General features: G+C 43.6%; 1 protein-coding gene across 1 annotated transcript in view; it reads left to right on the top strand.

Annotated features, from left to right (window-relative positions):
* Positions 1-19,256, top strand: part of SPG11 (spastic paraplegia 11 (autosomal recessive)) — a 48,201-nt gene extending 28,945 nt beyond the window's left edge. The window contains exons 29-41 of the mRNA XM_019503800.1: positions 1,140-1,302; positions 1,805-2,019; positions 2,814-3,558; positions 6,297-6,439; positions 7,967-8,165; positions 8,765-8,902; positions 11,435-11,568; positions 12,247-12,354; positions 13,027-13,195; positions 14,252-14,340; positions 14,927-15,082; positions 15,861-16,012; positions 18,312-19,256. Of these exons, the coding sequence (XP_019359345.1) occupies positions 1,140-1,302; positions 1,805-2,019; positions 2,814-3,558; positions 6,297-6,439; positions 7,967-8,165; positions 8,765-8,902; positions 11,435-11,568; positions 12,247-12,354; positions 13,027-13,195; positions 14,252-14,340; positions 14,927-15,082; positions 15,861-16,012; positions 18,312-18,492 (2,592 nt within the window). The 3' untranslated portion in view covers positions 18,493-19,256. The remainder of the gene's footprint in view (positions 1-1,139; positions 1,303-1,804; positions 2,020-2,813; positions 3,559-6,296; positions 6,440-7,966; positions 8,166-8,764; positions 8,903-11,434; positions 11,569-12,246; positions 12,355-13,026; positions 13,196-14,251; positions 14,341-14,926; positions 15,083-15,860; positions 16,013-18,311) is intronic.
* Positions 19,257-21,521: the final 2,265 nt, after the last annotated feature.

Below are 21,521 nucleotides of genomic sequence, written 5' to 3'. Positions count from 1 at the left end.
TCACTGATACTAGGTGGAAAACCTGGGTTTTGTGGGGTTGGAGTAAAAGGTCCTGTTGCTTTAATAAATTGCATGCATTTCTCTAAATCATTATTTGTGACATGGGGCCAGAAACTGATACCCTTACTTACAGAAGAGGAACACCTTACCCCATGACCAGTTCTGTTACATGAATGAGACTGCTAGTAGTATACAAAACTGTTCATGGAAGGAAAAGAATTGCAGTTCCTGGTCACTCATAAGTAGTGTTAATTATCACAGTACAGTGAATATGAGGGTACTGATAAAATAGCAGCTTGCACAGAAAATCTCTAGGTCAGCAGGTGCTCTTGAATACTTCTGGCAGTTTTCTGAAGAGGGAATTTCTGAAAAGGGGCTGCTCTGTGAATTTTTTTAGCAGTCGCAAAGACTACATAGACTTGGCTTTTGTAAACCTCTGAGAGGGCCAAGTTGCACATGAGCAACCCCCTCAAGGCCCAGATTTAGCAGTTGGCTTCAGTGAGATAGGAGCGATGTGCTTAAGTGCTCTTCTAGGTCAGGATCTAACAGAGGGCAAGAATTTGGCCCAGCAGTGGCTGAGACTGAAATGCAGCAAAGGCATATTTGGAATAATTTTCTGTCCTGTTTTCTTTACTTATCCCAGGTAGGCACGTCACAAATTCTTCTCTCCTTTCATCTCTGTTTTTCTGTCTCCCTGGGCATCCCAGTAACTAATGTTCTGTGTCATTATTTCTGATGGCTTTTTCCATTTGATTCAAATCAAGGCTTAGGTCAGGGGTTTCTTTACTCAGAAAACTATGCTAACTCTATATCATGGGTAAGTATATAAAACAAACACGATATAGGCCAGGTTACTAACGTCTAAAGAAGGGGTCTTCTCTACCCAGGTGTCATCCCTGAAATTTATCAGCTCCACAAGTACTGTTTTTAGGGGAAATTTACAGAATTCTTATCTATAAATAAATTCACTATTTCCAGTTTAACAGTAAATATAGTGCCTCTTTTTGGAGTCATGTTTTGGAATAGGTATTGCTTTATATTTGTTTCCAGTGTGACTTCACCTTACAAGAAATAAAATTATAAATTTACTGCTGAATATGAATGTAAAAAAATCTTAGAAATTCATTTTATGTACACAGCTTAAAACTTCAGATGAAAAGACGCCTTCAGTTATACCTGTACCATGGGTGGAGTCTCAGGCATCATTTCTTCTTGAATTGATGTTGCAGCAGTGTAGAACACAGTATGAATTAGGAAAACTGTTGCAGCTCTTTGCAGATGCAAATAATCTTCTACCTGATGGTAAGGATAATTTATTTATTTAGGTAATCTGGTTGATTTAAGCTAGTATGAACTTAAAATATGTAGCAGAGTTTGAAAAATGCCTATTCCAGGTGAGAGAAGTCTCCATGGAATAATTAAGTGCTGGATCTTGGATTGCATCACTGTTTATTTTTATGGAGAGAAAAAACATGATAGAATGTTACTTTGAATAGACAAACAATTTGATACTACAAAGTATCAGAATTTTTTTACCTGAAGTGTTTTATGCAGATAGTCATGAAAGAAAATCTTAAGCAGGCTTTAACCTGTTAATGGGAATGGTTGATTGTAGGTGTGTGTAGTGAGGGATGAATGGGAACAGTCCAGCTTTAGAATGAGAGTATGTTTTGGAACATTGTAATGTGTTCATCTGCTGAAGCTAGGCTCCTTTCCTAGTGACATGTTGGAATGCATGTACCACTGATGACTTCGTTTATAAAGAAAATTACTTTAATAATAACTATACTCTCTTCTGAAACAGGCCCAGATGTGAAGAAATTGTGTGTCCTTAGTCAGATCTTGAAGGATTCATCCATATCTATTAATCGTGCCATCCTAACCAACTACAACACAGAGACTTTTCAGAATGAATGCAGATCAATTTTAGAGCAGCTGCAAGACGGAGGAATGTTCTCACTGGCTAGGAAGGTAGCAGAATTAGCAGAACTGTCTGTGGACAGCGTGGTTATTCAAGAGGTACAGTATAGCTGTTCGAAGTTGCGTGATACTTAAAAGGGAAATAATCACATAGTCAAATGTCTTTTTGAGCTGTTAAGCTCTTACCAGGTGCTCACATACTGTAATGGTATCAAGAATGACCTTTTCAGCCCCTCTGTAGGATTTAGAAAAATGTTCCCCGAATTAGTTTAGTTTGAACTACAATTAAGTTGACCCTGCCAAGCATCTTAATTTTCAGAGCCTTCAAGTGAATAAAATAATGCCACTTTCCTTTTTGTCACTGTATTTTTACTTGGTACATCTGTTCATTTTATTTATCCAGCAAAACAGGTATACTTGGTGCTTTACTGGTTTGAGTTGGAGTCACTACCCTCAGACACATTGACTCTAAGGGCACCTATACATGAGCGCCGAGGCTGCTCTGATGCACTGGAATTAATAGTCTGCTGGAGTGTGGCAGTTGCTCTTAGCAGCCTCCTGCATCTTGTGTATCAGTGTCCCCACACTCAAAAATGATGGCGGGGGCACTTGAAATGAAGCTCGTCCAGCAAGCCTTAGTTCAAGCACCCCCATTGCCATTTTTAGGTGCGGGGACACTGATTATAGATGGTGGGGTGGCGGTTCAATTAGATCAGCTCTTGGAGCCACTCTAATTAAAGCACCACCTCCTCAGCCTGCAGACCATCTGTAAAAGTGCCCTAAGTTCTCTTTTTGGTAATGAAATTAATTAACATTGGTGCATATTTTATTTAGGGAGAACTGAAAATTGATGCTGAAAGTTAAGTCCTCTCAGCCTTTTGTACATTTTGCAGGTACTTCAAGATTTGCATCTTCTCAAGCAGACTGGACAGTGGCATCAAAAACAAACTAGAACTGACTTCTGGAAAAAGTGTCACGATAGTTTTACAAAAAATTCAGTCTCCAACAAAGCTGCGTCTGACTTTTTTTCAGCTCAGGCAAACGTGGTGTTTGAATCATCAGCTGATAAGATAAACAGCAACATAGAGAAACTTTTGCTGCTTACTTTGGCTGGCCACTGGTTAGCCCAGGGTGACTTGGTGCCACTGGAGAAGCTGGAAGAAATGGAGAAGCAGATCTGGCTGTGTCGCATTGCACAACAAACCTTAATTAGAGACAGTGGATTGGAGAAGTCGAGATCGTCTTGCCAGGCTTCGATGGGTAGTGAACTTTCCTTTGAGAACTTAGCCAAAGAGTTTTCCTTCTCTAAGCTAGCTACTCTGAACACACCAAAATATTTGCAGCTTGATGGTCTTGTATTCAAAGATACATCTCCACATGCACTAGATAGGACTGAGGTGGAGTCACTTAATTTTCTGATTGGACATCTTCTGGATGAAGGAAGCGTGCATGAAGCCAGCCGCGTTTGCCACTATTTTCACTTCTATAACCAGGATGTTTCTCTGGTATTGCACTGCAGAGCATTGGCTGCTGGTGAAGCTGACCAAAACAATTTACACCCAGACATTCAAGCTCTTCTTATAGCGGAAGAGAGCTCAGATGAATATGAGGCTCCACAGCCCAGAAGATTACAAAGTAGTAAGTAACACCAGCATATCAGTTGCAGGCTTTTGACAAGTTCTGCTGTCAGGTTTCTACAGTCTTCCTCTGTTATAACAAAGTTAACTTACCTGCAGTTTTAGGAGAATGTGAAGATTGGACAAAACCACCAGTGCTGTCAAATATCTTCAGGTCTAAAGAATTTGAATTTTCCAACATCACATACAAACAAAATTCTCCCAGTGCAATTATTTGTCCTCTTGTACTCGTCCATTCTGAATAGATACAGGTTTCCCTTGATTTATGCAGGTTCTTTATATGCAAATTTGCTTATGCGATGAGCATATTTAAACCCATAATTTGTTATAGGTGAGGTCAATTCACTCTTATGCGATCAGCGTAGATGCCCCCCGCCCCCGGCGGGCCCAAGCAGGTAAGTCTGTGGTGGGAGGGGAAAGGGCCATGACCCCTCTCACCCCCGCCCCAGCTGCAGTGGTCCTGCAAGCAGCCGGCACCAGCTGCCTGCTGCTGCGCTTGGGCTCACCCCACCTCCTGGGCTGCACTGTGCCGCGGTGCAGGCAGCTGGTGTCAGCTGCTCTCGGGGCTACTCCAGCATGGGCTGGGGTGAGCGCAGACAAACAGAGCCCCATGGAGCACAGGGTGCAGCAGCCCCAGGAGCAGCAGACACCAGCTGTCTGCACCAGGGCATGGCACAGCCCTGGAGCAGAGGTGAGTGGGGACAAGCGGAGCATGGTGCAGCCCAGTGGCTGCAGGCAGCTGGCGGTGACCGCTCCCAGGGCCGCTGCAGCCAGGGCTGGGGTGAGTGCCACTCTGTTCCCTCTGCTTTGCCGCCTTGTGCAGCCCTGGGAGCAGCACCCCTCCCCCTCCCCCTGCCCCTTCCTTACCCTTCAATTTATGACTTCAATTTATGCACCATTCTATGAGAACATATGTACAGCATAAATCAAGGGAAACCTGTGTGTGCAGGTTGGTTCAGGTAAAAAATTAGCATTGTACAGTTCAGTAACTGTCCCTGTGTTCCTGTTCTTGGAATATACATTTTAGTTAGGCTTCAATGAAGCTTCTACAATTGTAGGGTAAGGCCAGATTTTTTTAAAATTAGTATTTATTTATGTTCATTAAGTGCATCCTATGAAGATGCAGTTAATGTGCTCAAGGAGCATATCTGTGGGGGGCCAGCAGGGGAGATCATGCTTGGGGGCAATCAGCATGGGTTCATCAAAGGTAGGTCCTGCCTGACCAACCTGATTGCCTTTTATGACCAAGTAACTAAATCCTTGGATGATGGTGTCACCGTGGACGTAGTCTTTCTAGACTTTAAGAAGGCCTTTGACACTGTCTTTCACCCCATTTTCATCGATAAATTAGGCGACTGTGGCATTGATGCCTACACAGTTGGATGGGTAAAAAACTGGCTGATGGGGTGCACCCAGAGAGTATTGGTGGACGGGTTGTACTCAACCTGGCAAGATGTGAGCAGTGGGGTCCCCCAGGGCTTGGTCATTGGCCTGCACTGTTTAACATCATCAGTGACTTGGAGAAGGGGGTGGAAAGCAGCTGTCCAAGTTTGCTGATGACACTAAGGTGTGGGGCGAGGTGGACACACTTGAAGGGAGAGAGAGGCTGCAACTAGATTTAGACAGACTAGAAAAGTGGGCAGACGAGATTAGGATGGGGTTGAATGTAAATAAATACAGGGTGCTGCACCTTGGGAGAAGAAATCCACAGCACACATACAGGCTGGGGAGTTCCCCTCTTGAAAGCACAGAGGCAGAAAGGGATCTTGGGGTCATTATTGACTCCAAGATGAACATGAGCTGCCAGCGCCAGACCGCAGCCAGCAAGGCAGCCATACCTTGTCATGCATCCAAAGGTGCATCTCAAGCCGGTCCAGAGAGGTGATCCTCCCCCTATATGCGACATTGGTCAGGCTGCAGTTGGAGTACTGAGTCCAGTACTGGGCGCCGCACTTTAAAAAAGATGTGGCCAGCATGGGGAGGGGTCAGAGGAGGCCACCTGTTCAGTGAGAGGGCAGCAGGACAGGCCCTACAAGGAGAGACTGAGGGACCTGAACCTGGTCAGCCTCAGCAAAAGGAGGCTGAGGGGGGACCTGGTGGCTGCCTACAAACTCATCAGGGGAGATCATCAGCCAATAGGTAGAGCCCTTTTTTCCCCAGCACCACCTGGGATGATGAGGAGCAACGGTAATAAGCTGATGGCGAATAGGTTTAGGTTAGAGATCAGGAGGCAATATTTTACAGTTAGGGTGGCCAAAATCTGGAACCAACTTCGTAGGGAAGTGGTCCTCACCCCTACCTTGGGCAAATTCAAAAAGAGGATCACCTGTTCGGGGTCTTGTGAACCCAGCATTCATTCCTGCCTGTGGCAGGGGGTCAGGCTAGATGATCTGATGAGGTGCATCCTGACCCTACCTACTATGAAACTATAAGAAGGGTCAGTGTTTACTATTAACAAGAGGGTGAGAATTGATGGCATATTACATACAGTGTGTGTATGTGCTTTTATATTTAGAATCTCAGTAAGAAAATTCTATCAGATTGACAGAATTTTTTTGTTAGAAATAAAATGTATTGATCTCCTGTGTAAGGTCAGCAAAAAGACAGCTGAACAGTGTCTGGGCTGATTTCCATGCTTGCGTTCACATGTTCATGCCAGGTGTAAGACTGTTTTTACTAGTGTCTGCTTATGTGCTTTGTCCTTTGAGAGATGTCCTTGTTAATGTTCATTGTTTCTAGCCTCAAGCTTAGAAAATTGGTCATTTGTTGTGGTCCCATCTCCAGACGATCAAGTTATTCTCAATCTGAAGACTATAATAGACGAATGTGTTCATGGGAGAAACTACTGCAGACAAGTCCTCTGCTTGTATGAACTTTCCAAGGTATGTGTTCAGTAATGTTTTACTGGGACTGCAGTGGTTTGCCTCAAGCTGTCCCAGAGGTGTATGGAGAATAAATCTGTTATGAGCCCACAGAATGATTTACCTGCAAACTGCTGCATATTGCAGCAAAATACCAGGCAAAAATTACTGATTGGTAGCATGGTGCAGTGCTCGGATGCATCCTGGGTGCTGTAAAGCATGGAACTAAACCAAGCCATGTAGATTCCCTGTCTGGCATCATTAAACTTGGTTTTGATCTGCCTCTGTCTGATTGGTATCTTGAATGTAAAGTGCTTCTCAATTAGAGATTTCTAGGCCCAAATTCTGTGTTGTCCTCCACACCTGCAAAAGGCTCAAAAGCATTCAAAGCTTGAGGAGATAGCAGCAGTGCTTGAGGCCTAGCACAGAAACACCCTCTATGCCCTTTCTGCTCCAGCACATCTGCAAAAGGTGCCAATTCTAGGGGGAAAGGCAGTAAGTCCATGTGCTCTGCTGATCAGCTGGACCAAAACCATGTGTGGCAGAAATAGAAGGCTCTGCTTCTTTTCATATGACCTTCACCAATTGTAGCCCGCTCAGTCATTGCTTTGGCTGTGGCTATAGGGCTTTGGGGGTGGAGAGTAAATCTGATAGGTGAAGTGAAAACTTCTGCATGGATCTTAGTCAAACAAAACCAAGTCCAGTTTTTTGGAAGGCAGTAAGGTTTCCTTGGTCATTTTGGTGTGTCATTACATTGAATCCCCATAGTTTCATAGTAGTTAGGGGTCAGAAGGGACCTAAATTGATCATCTAGTCTGACCCCCCGCCACTGGCCGGAGCACACGCTGGGATCACACGACCCCAGACAGGTGTTCATCCAACCTCTTTTTGAATTTACCCAAGGTAGGAGTGAGGACCACTTCCCTAGGAAGTTGGTTCCAGATCCTAGCCACCCTAACAGTGAAATAGTGCCTCCTAATCTCTAACCTGAACCTATTCTCGAGCAGCTTCTGGCCATTGTTCCTTGTCACCCTAGGTGCTGCTGGGGGGAATATAGAACACTTCCTATTTGCTGCTGATCTCCCCTAACAAGTTTGTAGCAGTTGCTCAGCTTGTGTTTAATTGTGTGTTTGCATGGCTTAATTGCTTTCCTGAATCAGACCCTTAATGCATCTACAAATCATTGCACTGTTAAGTGTGACTCTAATCCATCTATACCAGTTTTCAAAACTGAATTTCATCTGCTTTGCATTGACTCTTCTACATGACAGTATGTTAGTGTACATCCTCAGTTATCCTAATCCCTTTGGAAAGCACCTGTTTTCCTGTTTGGTAAGTGAAACAGTTACAAGTTACGTATCAAAGTTAACAACAGAGCTGCTGCATGAAATGAAACATAAAAAGGAACAGTTTGTTACACAACAGCAACAGTTACAAGTTAGTAAAAAAATGGAGGGTTCTGCAAATGGAGGACAGTAGTACTCTACCCCACCTGGCACTGGCGTTTTATCCTATGTACCATGTTTAAATATCTTCTGTGCTGCTTAGGAACTGAATTGCTCCTACAATGAAATATCAGCTCAGGATTCTGAAAAGGTGCTTCGAGCGATCCTGTCATCCCAGCAGCCTGACAGATGCAAGAAGGCCCAGGTGTTCATCACAACGCAGGGTCTCCAGGCCGAAACTGTGGCAGAACTTGTGGCTGAAGAAATCACACAAGAATTACTGGCATCTTCTGAAGGAAAAGGTGATGGTGTCTGTTTTCTTCTGCTTTTAATCCTGTGTTTTGTTGATTTAATCAAGGTTTTTTAAAGAAAAGAAAACAAAAAACCATAACTTACAATGGCAAAAAAGGTCCTGTTTTATTTATTTATTTATTTTAATTGGCAAGTCATGCTCATTGTAACCCCCAGCAGACTGATTTCAAGGAAGATTCGTCCATTGTTATGATTATGATGATGGTAGTTGTTGTTGTTATTATTATTTTTACATAGCCAAATACGGGAGGGCAGCCTGCATTTTTAAAAGGTTTTTCAATGAATAACAGGGTTATTTTGCTAAGTACTGTGACTTGTCTTGAAATGTTTTCTGCAGCTGGGTTAGTTTTTGCTGTGACAGTCACAGGATTTTCCATCTTTGCCATGAATGACAGCCAGCCTTAATTTTATGATCTGGCAAAGAGAAGAGCTGAGTCTTAAGCATTAAAGATTGGACTGAGAGAGTCTCTTTGGATCACATAATTTCGACGCCTGCATCAGGAAGAGACTGCACTAAGTTTTTCATAACATTGTTAACCTTTCGTCCAAGAACAACTTTTGCTTATGACAACTCTCTGTGTATGCACAGGGCAAAAGCAGCTTCTGAACCCAGCAGATGAGAGTCAGGCATTCCTACAATTGGCCAAGTTGTGCCAGGATCGCACATTGGTTGGCATGAAATTGCTGGATAAAGTTTCATCTGTGCCACGTGGGGAGCTATCATGCAGTAAGTAAATAGCAAACAATAATTCTTGTAACTGTACAGGCAGCTCTACTAGTTCGTCTAATGCACTCACACTGACAGGAGTTTGGGGCTGCATGACACATCATGTAGAGTTTGGACCCACTGCTAATTACCCATTACTGATTTATTTCTGAAAATCCAAAAATGTATTAAATAGATATTTAAAAATGTATGACCATGAATCAACCATAGTGTAAGGGCTCAGTGCATCCATGCATCAATTCATTATAAACAATACATAAATATTGTGGGCCCTTGTTGCCAAGAAGGCTAACAGCATCCTGGGCTGCATTGGTAGGAGCGTTGCCAGCAGATCAAGGGCAGTGATTCTTTTCCTCTATTCTGCACTGGGGAGGCCACACCTGGAGTCCTGTGTCCAGTTTTGGGCCCCCCACGACAGAAAGGATGTGGACACATTGGAGAGAGTCCAGTGGAAGGTAACAAAAATGGTTGGGGGGCTAGGGGACAGGACTGGTGAGGAGAGGCTGAGGGAACTGGGCTTGAGTCTGGAGAAGAGAAGACCAAGGTGGGATTTGATAGCAGCCTTCATTTCCCTGCAGGGGGTTGCAAAGAGGATGGAGCTGGACTTTTCTCAGTGGGGGCAGATGACAGAACAAGAAGAAAAGCTAGGGTTAAGGTTACACAACCTGTATTTATCCATTTTTCTCAGAGAGGCATCCATTATTTATGAAGAACCTTCTTTGGTCACTACTGGCTGGTTACTGAAAAATATCTTGGCTGCATTTTGAAGCTTAATTATATCATCTCTTTGAATGAAGAGCTACACAATATAAGAGACGAAGGTTTTAGCCAGAGATGACCTATTTATTTTTAGAATCATAGAAAATGAGGATTGGTCCAACCCCCTGCTCAAAGCAGGACCAGCCCCAGCTACATCATCCCAGCTAAGGCTTTGTCTAGTCAGGTCTTAAACACCTCCAAGGATGGAGACTGCACCACCTCTCTGGGGAGCCTCTTTTAGTTCTTTACTACCCTCCTCGTGGCAGTTTTTCCTAATATCTAACTTCAAGTACACTGAGTAGGGATTATACGTAGCTGAGAGAATGTTATTTGGGAACACACACTTGGGTAAAGTTAAGATTGCCAGTGTAATACCATAGTCAAGCGTACAGACCAAAATTGCCTTTTCCTAAAATTCTTAAAACAACAAAGTCAGGGTAAGCTACCAAAAAATTAAGCCATTTCCCCACTTCTGTACAACTTGTCATTAGCCTTCTCCCCCTGCTGGATTTGTGCTGGGACCCAACCCTAGCATAGCCCCAATTCTGTTGTGTTACAGAAGGCTTGATATAGAAGCACTGATGTTTTCATGCTGATCACTGATGAAAACTGAAAAGTTCCAGGGAACGTTCTGTCAGTTCTGTAACTTTATAGAGTGTGTTGGAGCAGAGCAGTGCTTCAAATGTGAACAGTCACTCGAAGTTTTAAACTGTGCTAGTTGCATGATGGGACAGGTTTGTTTGAGTTTGTGATGCCTCTGACAATGCTGTGTTTCTGTCCATTTTATACTGCATAATAAACAGTGTATGTAGTCTTGAGTGAGTTACAGTTCAGCAGGTGGTTCATTGGTTGCACTATGGAAATGCACAGGAGTTATTCTTGGACCAATACCCTGATGTGTATTGTATATTAAAACTGATTTTTATTTTTAAAAGATTTTGTAAATTTGATAGTAATTTCACTGCATAACTGGTTGAGAAGCAGCATTGAAATTGGGTTAGCTGTGTAATTGAGGCATGTAAAGGACAGTTGGCTTCCTACCTCATCCTGTCTGCTCAGGTCTGGAATGAGAGAGTGCACCCCCGTCCCTGCCAACTCTTTGTATCCCCACACCCTTGAAAATATGGTGAATTCCTTTGCCTCCCACTTTCAGAGACTGCAGTAGTGATGAGCATTGTCCTACAGTACTGAATGCATAGAGAGGACCTTGGCCCCAGTGTAAAGCACGCTGCATTCTGCTTTGGGATCCTGCCATGCTAATCAGCAAAACACCTGCCTGTTCTGAGATCTACAAATGCATTCACTGCATTTAATCTATTCATTCTGGCTCTGAGAACTCAGTCCATCCTAAACATCACTCAGTAGATCAAAGTTAGGAGAGGGGTCTTCAAACGTAGATGTGGAGTTTCAGGCTTTATATTTTAAAACAGATCTGATTTGGCATGATGGTTTTGGAGGGTAGAGGGAGGCAATTGATTGTGTATTTGTCAGGCAGTTTCTTTTCCTTTCATGCATGGTATTAACCTTGCAGAAAATAATCCAGGGGACCAGATTCTAATGCAGAGTGGAAGACCAGACTTGACTCTGTGTGCAGTTACAGAAGCTGTGACCTATCTAGCTGCTCAGGTTTAATGCCTGACATGTTCAGTTCAGTCTTACTGTCTGTGACTAGAAAAGTTCCAAATCATTTGCAGAGTTGGCGCCACCTTTAAAAATGCAGCCACTTGCTTCTTCATCTTATTATTGAAGCACTTGGATTCTCTTGTTCTTTAGCTACAGAGCTGCTGATTTTGGCCCATAATTGCTTTAGTCTGACGTGTCATATGGAAGGAATTACTAGAGTCCTGCAGGCTGCTCGGCTTCTCACTGACGAACACTTGGCGCCTAATGAGGAGTACAGCCTTGTGGTACGTAGCTGTCATACCCTAATCCCTGCCCCACCCCATTTCCTCCCCAACTCAGTAAAAGGCTCTTCATGCAACAGTGGCACAAGATGATACAGCATAAAAGATCAGGGAGCCTAGGTGGCTTCTGGAATTTGAAATCTTTTATTTTTCTTTCTCCTAATAAGATTATAAAGAGATTCCTATAGTTAGTTTAACAGTTTGGACTGTCTCAAAACAGGCCATGCTCCTTAAAGTAGCTATCCTTATGTATGATGGCTCTTTGGTTTGATAGTCAGCTGCAAGTGGCCAGCTGTCCACACCCTTTGGCCAGTTGACGAAGCTTGCCGGAGAAATGGCAGAAGCTGTAGCAGACTGACGAGGAGATCTAGCTTGTGGAGTTTAGTGATCACATATTGCTAAATTAAGTAGTTCATGTTACAAAGCCAACAGGCACCTCCTATCTCTGCCTGCAGAAGGCCTACCAGAGTGAAGATGTACCATGCTAATGACATGAGATGTCCTTCCAGACTGGAATCGCTAGAGAGGGCTAAAAAGCTCCCTGCATGGCTAGTGTTTGCTGGAAATCTTTGTTTTAGAAATGGTGATCCTTTTACCTTTATTTAAATTGGCATAGACTAACCCTACAGCAAAGGCAGGTTTTCCCACATCACTCTGATCTTCGTATTTCTCTCTCTAAAGGTCCGGCTCCTCACTGGCATTGGCAGATATAATGAAATGACGTACATATTTGATCTGCTGCATGAGAAACATTATTTTGAAGTGCTGATGAGAAAAAAATTAGACCCGGTAGGTCTGATGGTGGAGGGGAAACAACAAAAGGTGGGGACGGTGTGCACATGTGCATGCACACACACATATGTGCATTCATGTGTTAGACAGGTAAACTTTAATCTATCATTGACAGTAACTAGGAAGCTTTTATTTTACCTATACTCAAATTATAATCTATACTGCGTGTCTTCAGTTGTGATTTGTTTTCAACCATCATTTATTAATGAAATCTTTTTACCATTTATTTTTCTTTCTCCTAATAAGATTATAAAGAGATTCCTATAGTTAGTTTAACAGTTTGGACTGTCTCAAAGCAGGCCATGCTCCTTAATGATCATTTTCTGACAAAAAAATTGCAACCATTTCACTTGGCAGCAGAAACTTGGAGGCCTCCGTATATTTTGTGTGTGATTGGACATTTAATATCAGAGGTTGCTGACTTTAAAATTGGTGACTCTTACCTGCCAGATAGTAGCAAATTTATGAAAACTAATCAATAGCTTATTTTCTGTCTGTAGTACATCAGTTATATTTCCATTACGTTTTGAAGTGTATAAAGGAGACTCAAGGTAGCATGGTGATCTTGCTTGAAAATTGTACAGGATTTTGTTTTGTTTGCAAGCTCCAAAATGCAAAGCAAATATAAACTCTTCAAGTATCTGTCCTGATATTGGTCCTTCCTAACAGAGTGGAACGCTGAAGACAGCTCTGCTAGACTACATAAAGCGTTGTCGCCCAGGGGACAGCGAAAAGCACAACATGATAGCCCTGTGCTTCAGCATGTGTCGAGAAATTGGAGAGAATCATGAAGCAGCTGCCTGTATACAGCTGAAACTCATTGAATCTCAGCCTTGGGGTGAGTGGAAGTTCTGGAACCAAGACTGTGAATGTTTGCGCGTAGCTTCTTGGAACACACTGGATTGCTGTGCGTGATTGGAAATTGGCCAAATTCAACGTTTTTCTTTGAAGGCATCATGGACTGTTGCATACATAGAGGTATGGTTGGGAAATACCCTTCTGATGGCTTGTCCTAGTGGCTGCAGCGTTAAAAGTCCCTTCCACTTCAGCAAGGTGCATTGCGTGGTCCCACTAAGTGCTGGGCTCTTCTCTGACAGCACATTGTCTGGCTGCTTTCCTTTTCCAAAAAGCCATGGTGGTTTCTGGTACCTGTGCTGTTGGAACACCCCTTACCACCACTGATGTAGCTACAGACATGCTGATCTGCATTTATGCAGTGTTCAAAAAATTGAACTTTTGTGGTGCAACAGTAAACCTCCCTAAGCAGGCTGCATGAATGCCTAAAGGGTCTTTACTTCTGCCCCTAATGCCACAGTGAATGGTGCGTGTTGGGAGTTCATAGAATCATAGAGCCATGGGACCAGCAGGGAGCTCCAGAGGTCACATCTAGTCTAATCTCTGCCTGAGGCAGGATCAGCCCTGTCCAAACCATCCTGTACAGATCCACTGTCTAACCTCTAAGCAAACCAAGTCAACCTTGACACAAGACGTAACACCTGAACCTGCAGGGGGACGGTGGCAGCAAATGTCCTGCTGCTGCAAAGGTTGTTAATATACACTCAAGAGTTGCTCTGGAACACAAACTAATGTCATCAAGGGATCGAAGACAAGTTATGCTGAATGTTTTTCTTGACCTGGTTAGCTGACCAAAGCACACGGAAGTTACAGACTTGCCTTCAGAACTTTTGATCGGGTTCCTACAGTGGCTTTGTGTTTTGTCTGTGCATTGCAGAGCAGTGTCTTGTGTCAGGCTAGAATTGGTGCGTTGTGGTCTGTTACGGCTAGAAGTGACTAGTTGCAGGTTTGAAATGCACTACAAAACTTGTTTTGGGTGTGCTGTGCCCTGTAGCTACACACGCCTTGGGTCCTTGTTTCACATCTCTTTCCATTTCAGAAGAGTCTCTCCAAGATGTGCCAAATTTAAAGAAACTGTTGATGAAAGCTCTGACTCTCTTTATTGATGCAGCAGAAAGTTATTCCAAGGTGAGCTGGCATGGAATTCAGGCTTTGTAATGTGTTGGCTTTCAGTGCTGGCCAAGGAGGGGTCAGAAGTGGCGTTAGGTTGAACGGAAACGGCCAGTAGCATCTCTTTGGGGGTGACCCATGAGGAGCCATCCCGACCTGAAACAGCACCTGGGATGTGCCATGTTGCAGTGCAGCAGCAAAAGATCCTGGTGAAGAGGCGGCAGTTCTCTCAACCTGGCCGACAAAATGATCACTCAGTCACGGATTGCACACTGCTCCCTGATCAGTTCTTAACATCTTGGGTGGAATGGAGGAGGAGAGGGGAGGAGGAGTTGACTTGGTGCTGAGCTAGTAGCTTTAAAGTAGGAGTGGTGACAGTGTTGCAGACTGGCTTCTGATTTTTATGCTGAACGTCATTTGATGGGTGGAGCTTCTTATAAGAATACGGCCACGTGGACTGAGTAATGAGAGAAGCTGTAGTGGTTTACAAGGCAAAGTACTGACAGGCTCCAAAGCCTGCAGAGCCATGCTCAGGAACTGGCATCCTGGCTTCCTTGTAGGAACGTTATTTCAGGAGCTTGGTTTTGCTTCTTTTTGACTCTAGGATTCCTGTGTCCGCCAGTCCTTACGCTGCAACAGACTGACAAAACTGATAACTCTCCAGCTTCATTTTCTGAACACAAATCAGAGCACGATGCTTATCAACCTGAACCGACAGCACCTCATGGATTGCATCATGTCCTTGCCTAGGTTCTACCAGGTAAAGTAGCTGAGTGAGAGAAGCTGCGTGCTCCTGCTGTCCTGTGGACACTGCCAAGACTCCCAAGGTAAAATGTTGCCTCAGGTACTGAGAATAAAGCCAGATGTTGGTGGTGACCAAGTTACAGGCAAGCAAGATCACCACCTGCAGCACCAGGACAGGCAGGCAGTGGGAACCAGGTGTTTTCTCAGCTCCTCTGACTCACTTGAAGCAGTTCATTCAGAGAAGGCAGCTCCACAGAAATGAAGGGGGACTTTAGTTACAGAGAACAAATGGCTTCTTTACTACTGCAGCCACAGCAACATCTTAAAGTCAGCATCTTTGGCTTTCAGATTCAAAGATCAGTTCTCCAGACAAAGTGTTCTTTTGTATGGCACCTGGTCCTTGTCATTAGGTCTTGTCCTGGCAGCCTGTTATGTGTCGGGGCCACCTCCTTCCTCTCCTCTCCCTACTCTTAGGGCCCCAAACTGCTCAAAGTTCCTATTCAAATCAGATTTTCTAGGCCTTAATTTTCTGTCCTCTGTTTCTTTACTGCCCATCACAAGTTTTTCCTACCTTATTTTCTTATACTTCATAGTGCCCCCTGCATTTCTCTCAAAGGATGACTTAGGGGGAAAACACAATACAGGGGCAAGACTCAAAGCCGTGACTGCATTTTTTGCCAGAGGACATATAAAAGCAGGAAGAACCCTTGTGGCTGAAAAGCTTTTCCCAGTGCAAACAGCTTAATTACATCCCAACCTAGTCAGTAATTTTTGGCAATCTTTCTTTCTCCTAGGCTGCTATCGTGGCTGAGGCTTATGACTTTGTTCCAAACTGGGCTGAAGTTCTGTATCAACAAGTGATTATTAAAGGTGACTTCAATTATCTAGAAGAATTCAAACAACAAAGGTTACTCAAAGCTAATGTGTTTGAGGAGATTGCTAAAAAGTAAGTATTTCTACAGCCCAAATTCCTTTTCATCTTCAGAAAGCATGGTTTTAAATTCTAAAATACTTCATAGAATCATAGAAGTAGGGTTGGAAGGGACCTTGTAGATCTTGAAGTCCGACCCCCTGCCTGGACGGGAGAAAAACTGGGCTCAAATGATTCTAGCCAGGTAGGCATCAAGCCTCTTAAAGTCCCCCAGGGTAGGAGCCAGCACCACTTCCCTTGGAAGTTGGTTCCAGATCCTAGCCGCCCTGTGAAGTAGTTCTTACGGAAGTCTAATCTAAACCTCCTCTCCAACAACTTGTGGCCGTTATTCCTTGTTATGCCAGGGGGCACCAGGGGAAACAAGGTCTCTCCCAAACCCTTCTGGTCCCCCCTAGTGAGTTTATAGACGGTGACCAGGTCCCCCCTCAGCCTTCTCTTGTGAAGGTTGAACAGGTTCAGGTCCCACAGTCTCTCATTGTAGGGTCTGCCCTGTTGTCCCCGGATCATGCGGGTGGCCCTCCTCTGGACCCTCTCCATGTTGTCCACGTCCCTCCTGAAGTGGGGCACACAGAACTGGACGCAGTACTCCAGCTGTGGCCTGACCAGCGTCACACAGAGGGGGAGGATCACCTCCTTGGCCCTACTTGAGATGCACCTGTGGATGCATGACAAGGGCCAGTTAGCCCTGCCAACCGTGACCTCGCATTGTCGGCCCATGTTCATCTTGGAGTCAGTAATGACTCCAAGATCCCTTTCTGCCTCCGTGCTCTCAAGAAGGGAGTTTCCCATCTTATAAGTGTGCTGCTGGTTTCTACTGCCTAAGTGCAGCACCCTGCACTTGTCAGTATCTGTCAGTATAGACAAATACTGCTTAGAGACAATAACTCCTTGGGCTTCATTGGGGAAGAGCAGCCTCCAACAGCTCTAGTTGCAGGTACAGACTTTATTTATTGCAACAGTGCTGAAGATGTTCACGTGCCCACAGCTTTTCAGAACCGCACGTTTAAACCTGGCTTAGATCTTCACCTGTATTCTTTGCACTGCACCTCAAGGGTATGTTGGAAGAGTCTAGTCCAGTCTGCACCTACCTTCTGTAAGATTAGAACAACTCAGAACTGTTGAGAAACTGCAAGAGGGGAAGGTATGTCAGGTGGGTCATGTGCTGCTTGAAGTTGGATTCCTGTGCCACAGACTTTCTGCAGGAGGGTCAGCGAGCTACATGAAGTCTCTGTTTTCCCCATCAGTAAAAGTGATAGCATTACTAAACCTAGCATAGGCAGTCAGGTGAGTTTGGGATGCGAAGGACTTTGGCTGTGGCTTAAAAGCAGTGATGGGGGTGGCAGCAACATCAGAGTTCTCCAGACCCCTCTGTGCTCCTGGGGGAAGGATCTATGTGCTGTGTGTGGCACTGAGGTACTTTCCACACATGGGCACAGATAAGAGGTGGTGCTGCTCTTCAGTCCAGACTGTTAATGTGATAGAGAGAAAATCCAGCAGAGCTTGGGACTTTTTAGATCAGTGGTTCTCAACCTTTTTGGACTCAAGGCACCCCTGCGTAACTTTTGTGAATCCTACAGCACCAAGTTCAAAAACGAATGTATATATTGCAGTGCTTACCCCCTTGCAGAGGGGCTGGGCAATCATTCAGGTAGGGCTCAAGCCTGATCCTGCATTTATCTACTTAGCTTATCTCCTCACACCTTTATGGCACCTTTCAAAAGATCCACGGGCACCCTGGTTGAGAATCACTGCTTTAGATACTGCTCAGTTTGCATTCTTTAATAAAGTGCCTTATTTTCAAACAATTGACCCTCTAGGTCGGTGGTTTCCAAACTTATTTGATTGCGCACCCCTATTAGTAAAAAACTTTTGAGCATGCACCCCCAATATATGTATATTTATATTCATGCACCCCATCAGTAAAATTTTTTGAGCTTATACCCCCAGTATATGTATATTTATATAAACAGAAGTTCTAATATTTTCTTCGTGCACCCCAATGGATCATCTTGCACATTCCACTTTGGATACCACTGGTCTAGGTGATGGTGGAGAAGCAAAACCTGATCCCTTTCTAAGAACACACCCAGGCTGTTTCCTACCTTCCCAATGAGTTTTTCTGCTCCCTAGTCCCAAGACACTCGACTGGGATGGTGTAGTCAGGGATGTTTTTGCCCTGAGCAGGGGCTAGACTAGATGGCTTCATGAGGCCCCTTCCCACCCTACTTCCCTAGGATCCCATGAGAGAGCCGAAATTCTCTGTCTACAAGGACTGATTTCTCTCCTTGTAATGCAACGTGAAATTCTGTTTCAGGCTCAAACAGCACCAGCCTACTGAGGCTGCTCTGAAAAACCTGAAGAAATTACTGACCTACTGCGAAGACATCTATCTGTACTACAAATTGGCATACGATAACAAGTTCTATGATGTGGTAAATATGCTTCTGAAGGATGCCCAGACTGGCTGCTGTCTAAATGACATGCTGGCAAATTAGATTCCATGCTGAGAGATGAAGAATCTACCTGGCAGCAGTCTCATGACTTGTGCTGGTTACCTTTCTTTAACAGACTAATCATGTCTGACTAACTTATCTTTAGATCACCTGTTTAATTAACACAGTATGTGAGATAAGATTGCGATTTTGCTACATGAGGGTAACCAGAAGAATCTCAGCCTTGTTTTGACTGTCCCTGAAGCTGTGTTCTCAAAACACCTGCTGGGCTTTTAATTGTCAGTCAGTCCAAAATGACTCGTTTGGCTAACAGAGATGTAGGGAGTTTGACTCGAGTGGGACAGCATCCAAGCCTCACTTGAAAAAAATTCACAAATGCTAAGAAGGATTTGTCCTGTCATAGAATTGTTGTTTGGATGGTATGCTTGAACTGAGCACACGATCAAACATTTATAACTGCTTTTTATTTATGATCAAAATGATCTTCCTGGGCCCTGGAATGCCAGCCAAACTCAGTGTTCATGCTAGTCTCTTGGCTTGCTCTAAAACCTTCAAAGGACATTCCTCCATTGCTACACACAAGTGAGTTAACTTCAACCTGATGTAAGGTCTGCAGCAGTGCTGTACCCCAGCCCACGGCAAGAATGGACTGTTTATATTCCCAATCAGATCAGTATTTACCAGGGGTCAGTGGTTGGTCCTGGGCACTCTATGTAATGAAACAAAAGAGAATTTACTACATTAAAGTGAAACTTGTATTTGTGCAGGCACAGTATTGAACGCTAATAAATTTTCTATTCCTAGTATATAGTTGTTTTGAATTGTAAAATGAATAATTTTCAACCTTCTGGTATAGGCACTATGTACCTAAACAACTCCTTAAGATGGTCAAATGTCTGGCTGTCATATCCCACAGCCCCTGAATTTTGACAGTACTTGCAAAGTGGAAGAGTTTGACAAAGAATAAAAAGTCCTCTGTCAGGAGGCCCTGATGGGTAAGAGTTCCTCAGGCAGGCAAAGGATTTCTACCAAGATTTCCAACATAAATGTAATCACTGGTCTCTTGGGTATAAAGGGATGCCATCACCTGCTACTACTACCCATATTGTGCAAAAAAAAGACAGTGAATGTAGAGCAGAGATGTGAAGCTCTAACAATTGCTAGGGGACAGCTCAGTGTTCTTAGGGAACTGGGGCATCTAAATCTGGAACAAAGCTTTGGTTAGAAAACTGCAAGCCCTTTTGAAAATGATAATTAAGAGGGGGGATAATTTTTGTGCTCAAAGAGAACAGGGTTGTGGAGGGTGTGACTTAAGTTGAATGCTGCTGTTTACCTTGGAAGTCCAGCATCTAGCAATATTTGTCTTGACGCAAACAGAAAAGCTTCCAACCAACCCAGCGTGCAAGTGACAACTTCAGCAACTGGCCTACTGGGAGTTCCAACTCAGGCAGTCCACCAGAAACGACAGACTGGCAAAGAAGACACAGGCATACCTCGTTTTATTGCGCTTCGCAGATATTGCGTTTTTTACAAATTGAAGGTTTGTGGCAATCTTCATTGTCATCTTATTTTAAGAAATTGCCACAGCCACCCCAACCTTCAGCAACCACCACCCTGATCAGTCAGCAGCCATCAACATCGAGGCAAGACCCTCCACCAGCAAAAAGATTACAACTCGCTGAAGGCTCAGGTGATGGTTAGCATTTTTTAGCAATAAAGTATTTTTTAATTAAGGTATGTACATTGTTTTTTTAGACATAATGCTATTGCACACTTAATAGACTACAGTATAGTGTAAACATAACTTCTTTATGCACTGGGAAACCAAAAAATTCATGTGACTTGCTTTATTGCGGTGGTCTGGAACCAAACCTGCAAGATCTCCGAGGTATGCCTGTACTTTCTTGAAAGTCCTATATCCAGCACACTGGATGGGAGCTGGATATCTGCTACTTCATTTAACGCATTGGGAAAAACTGTGGCTCTTGGATGTGCATTACCTTGACTACAACAGCATCTTGGTTTGACAGAGTTGTTAAGTCCTACAGCCCATAGATTTAACTATGTTTGTGAGTACTCCCCATGGACTTCAGTAGAGATGAATGTAAATAGAGGAGTAATCCTGTAGTTTGACACACCGTAGATTAAAAAAAAAAACCACACTATCAAACTGATTGCAAAACACAGCCAGCTGGTTCCTGCTATAACGGACAGTGGTGAAAAAGGAGTGTAGTCTTTAGCTGTTTTTCTAACTGAAATAAGTGGTGATGGCAGGCTTGTGAACACAGGACATTATTTCACACTTTCTTTACTTCAGGTTTATCATCCTCAAACTAAAAGCAAGATATTTTTTTTTTTTTTAAGAGGTCAACTTTTTGCAGCAGAACCCGTACCTGTACCATGAATGGTAAAAGTAGTATAATAAGAATTCAGGTTCTTGAGCATAATTTTGCAACAAGGAGTTGTTGGCTTCATCAGTAAGGCCTGGCTAAACTTTATTTGGCTTTTATTGTGAAAATAAAATTGAAAAAGTGTAAATTAACAGCCTCAACTGTCAGTCATTTCATGCAGTTCAGTGAGTTGGTCTTAGTTGTAAAACACAAAATTCATTCAGTTTTTAGAACCAGCTACTTGCTAAGTACTGTACAACACTAAAACCGGACAGCCATTAAAACTAATGAACCGATAAATTCAAACAACAACAAAATTAAAGCGATTAAGAGAAGCCATCCCTTATTCAAAACTCACTCAAGCTTAAAAAGGCACCAGTTTAACTAAAAAGATGGTAGGTGGAGCTAGAATAGAGAGAAAGTGTCTAACAAGTGTGTGGAATTTGATAGGTAATGTCCATTTGTGGGTCTGAACTTGTATTTTTAGGAGTCATGAAGGTGCCCAGCACTCCTCACTTGCTTTGACTGTCATGATTCAATATCAAGGAACATGCACCAGCTTCTCTTCCAGCAATATTCTAGTTCACTTGACTCAACATTCAATGCCACAGGAAGAATTCTTTTCATTGCAGAAATTACTCCGTTAACATCTTCAGCTTGTCATCATGGTCAGATTTAATG

The sequence above is a fragment of the Gavialis gangeticus genome, unplaced genomic scaffold (genome assembly GCF_001723915.1).
Source record: "Gavialis gangeticus isolate Ggan-Ray unplaced genomic scaffold, GavGan_comp1, whole genome shotgun sequence".
NCBI classification, from domain to species: domain Eukaryota; kingdom Metazoa; phylum Chordata; order Crocodylia; family Gavialidae; genus Gavialis; species Gavialis gangeticus.
This window is presented reverse-complemented; position numbering and strand designations above follow the sequence as displayed.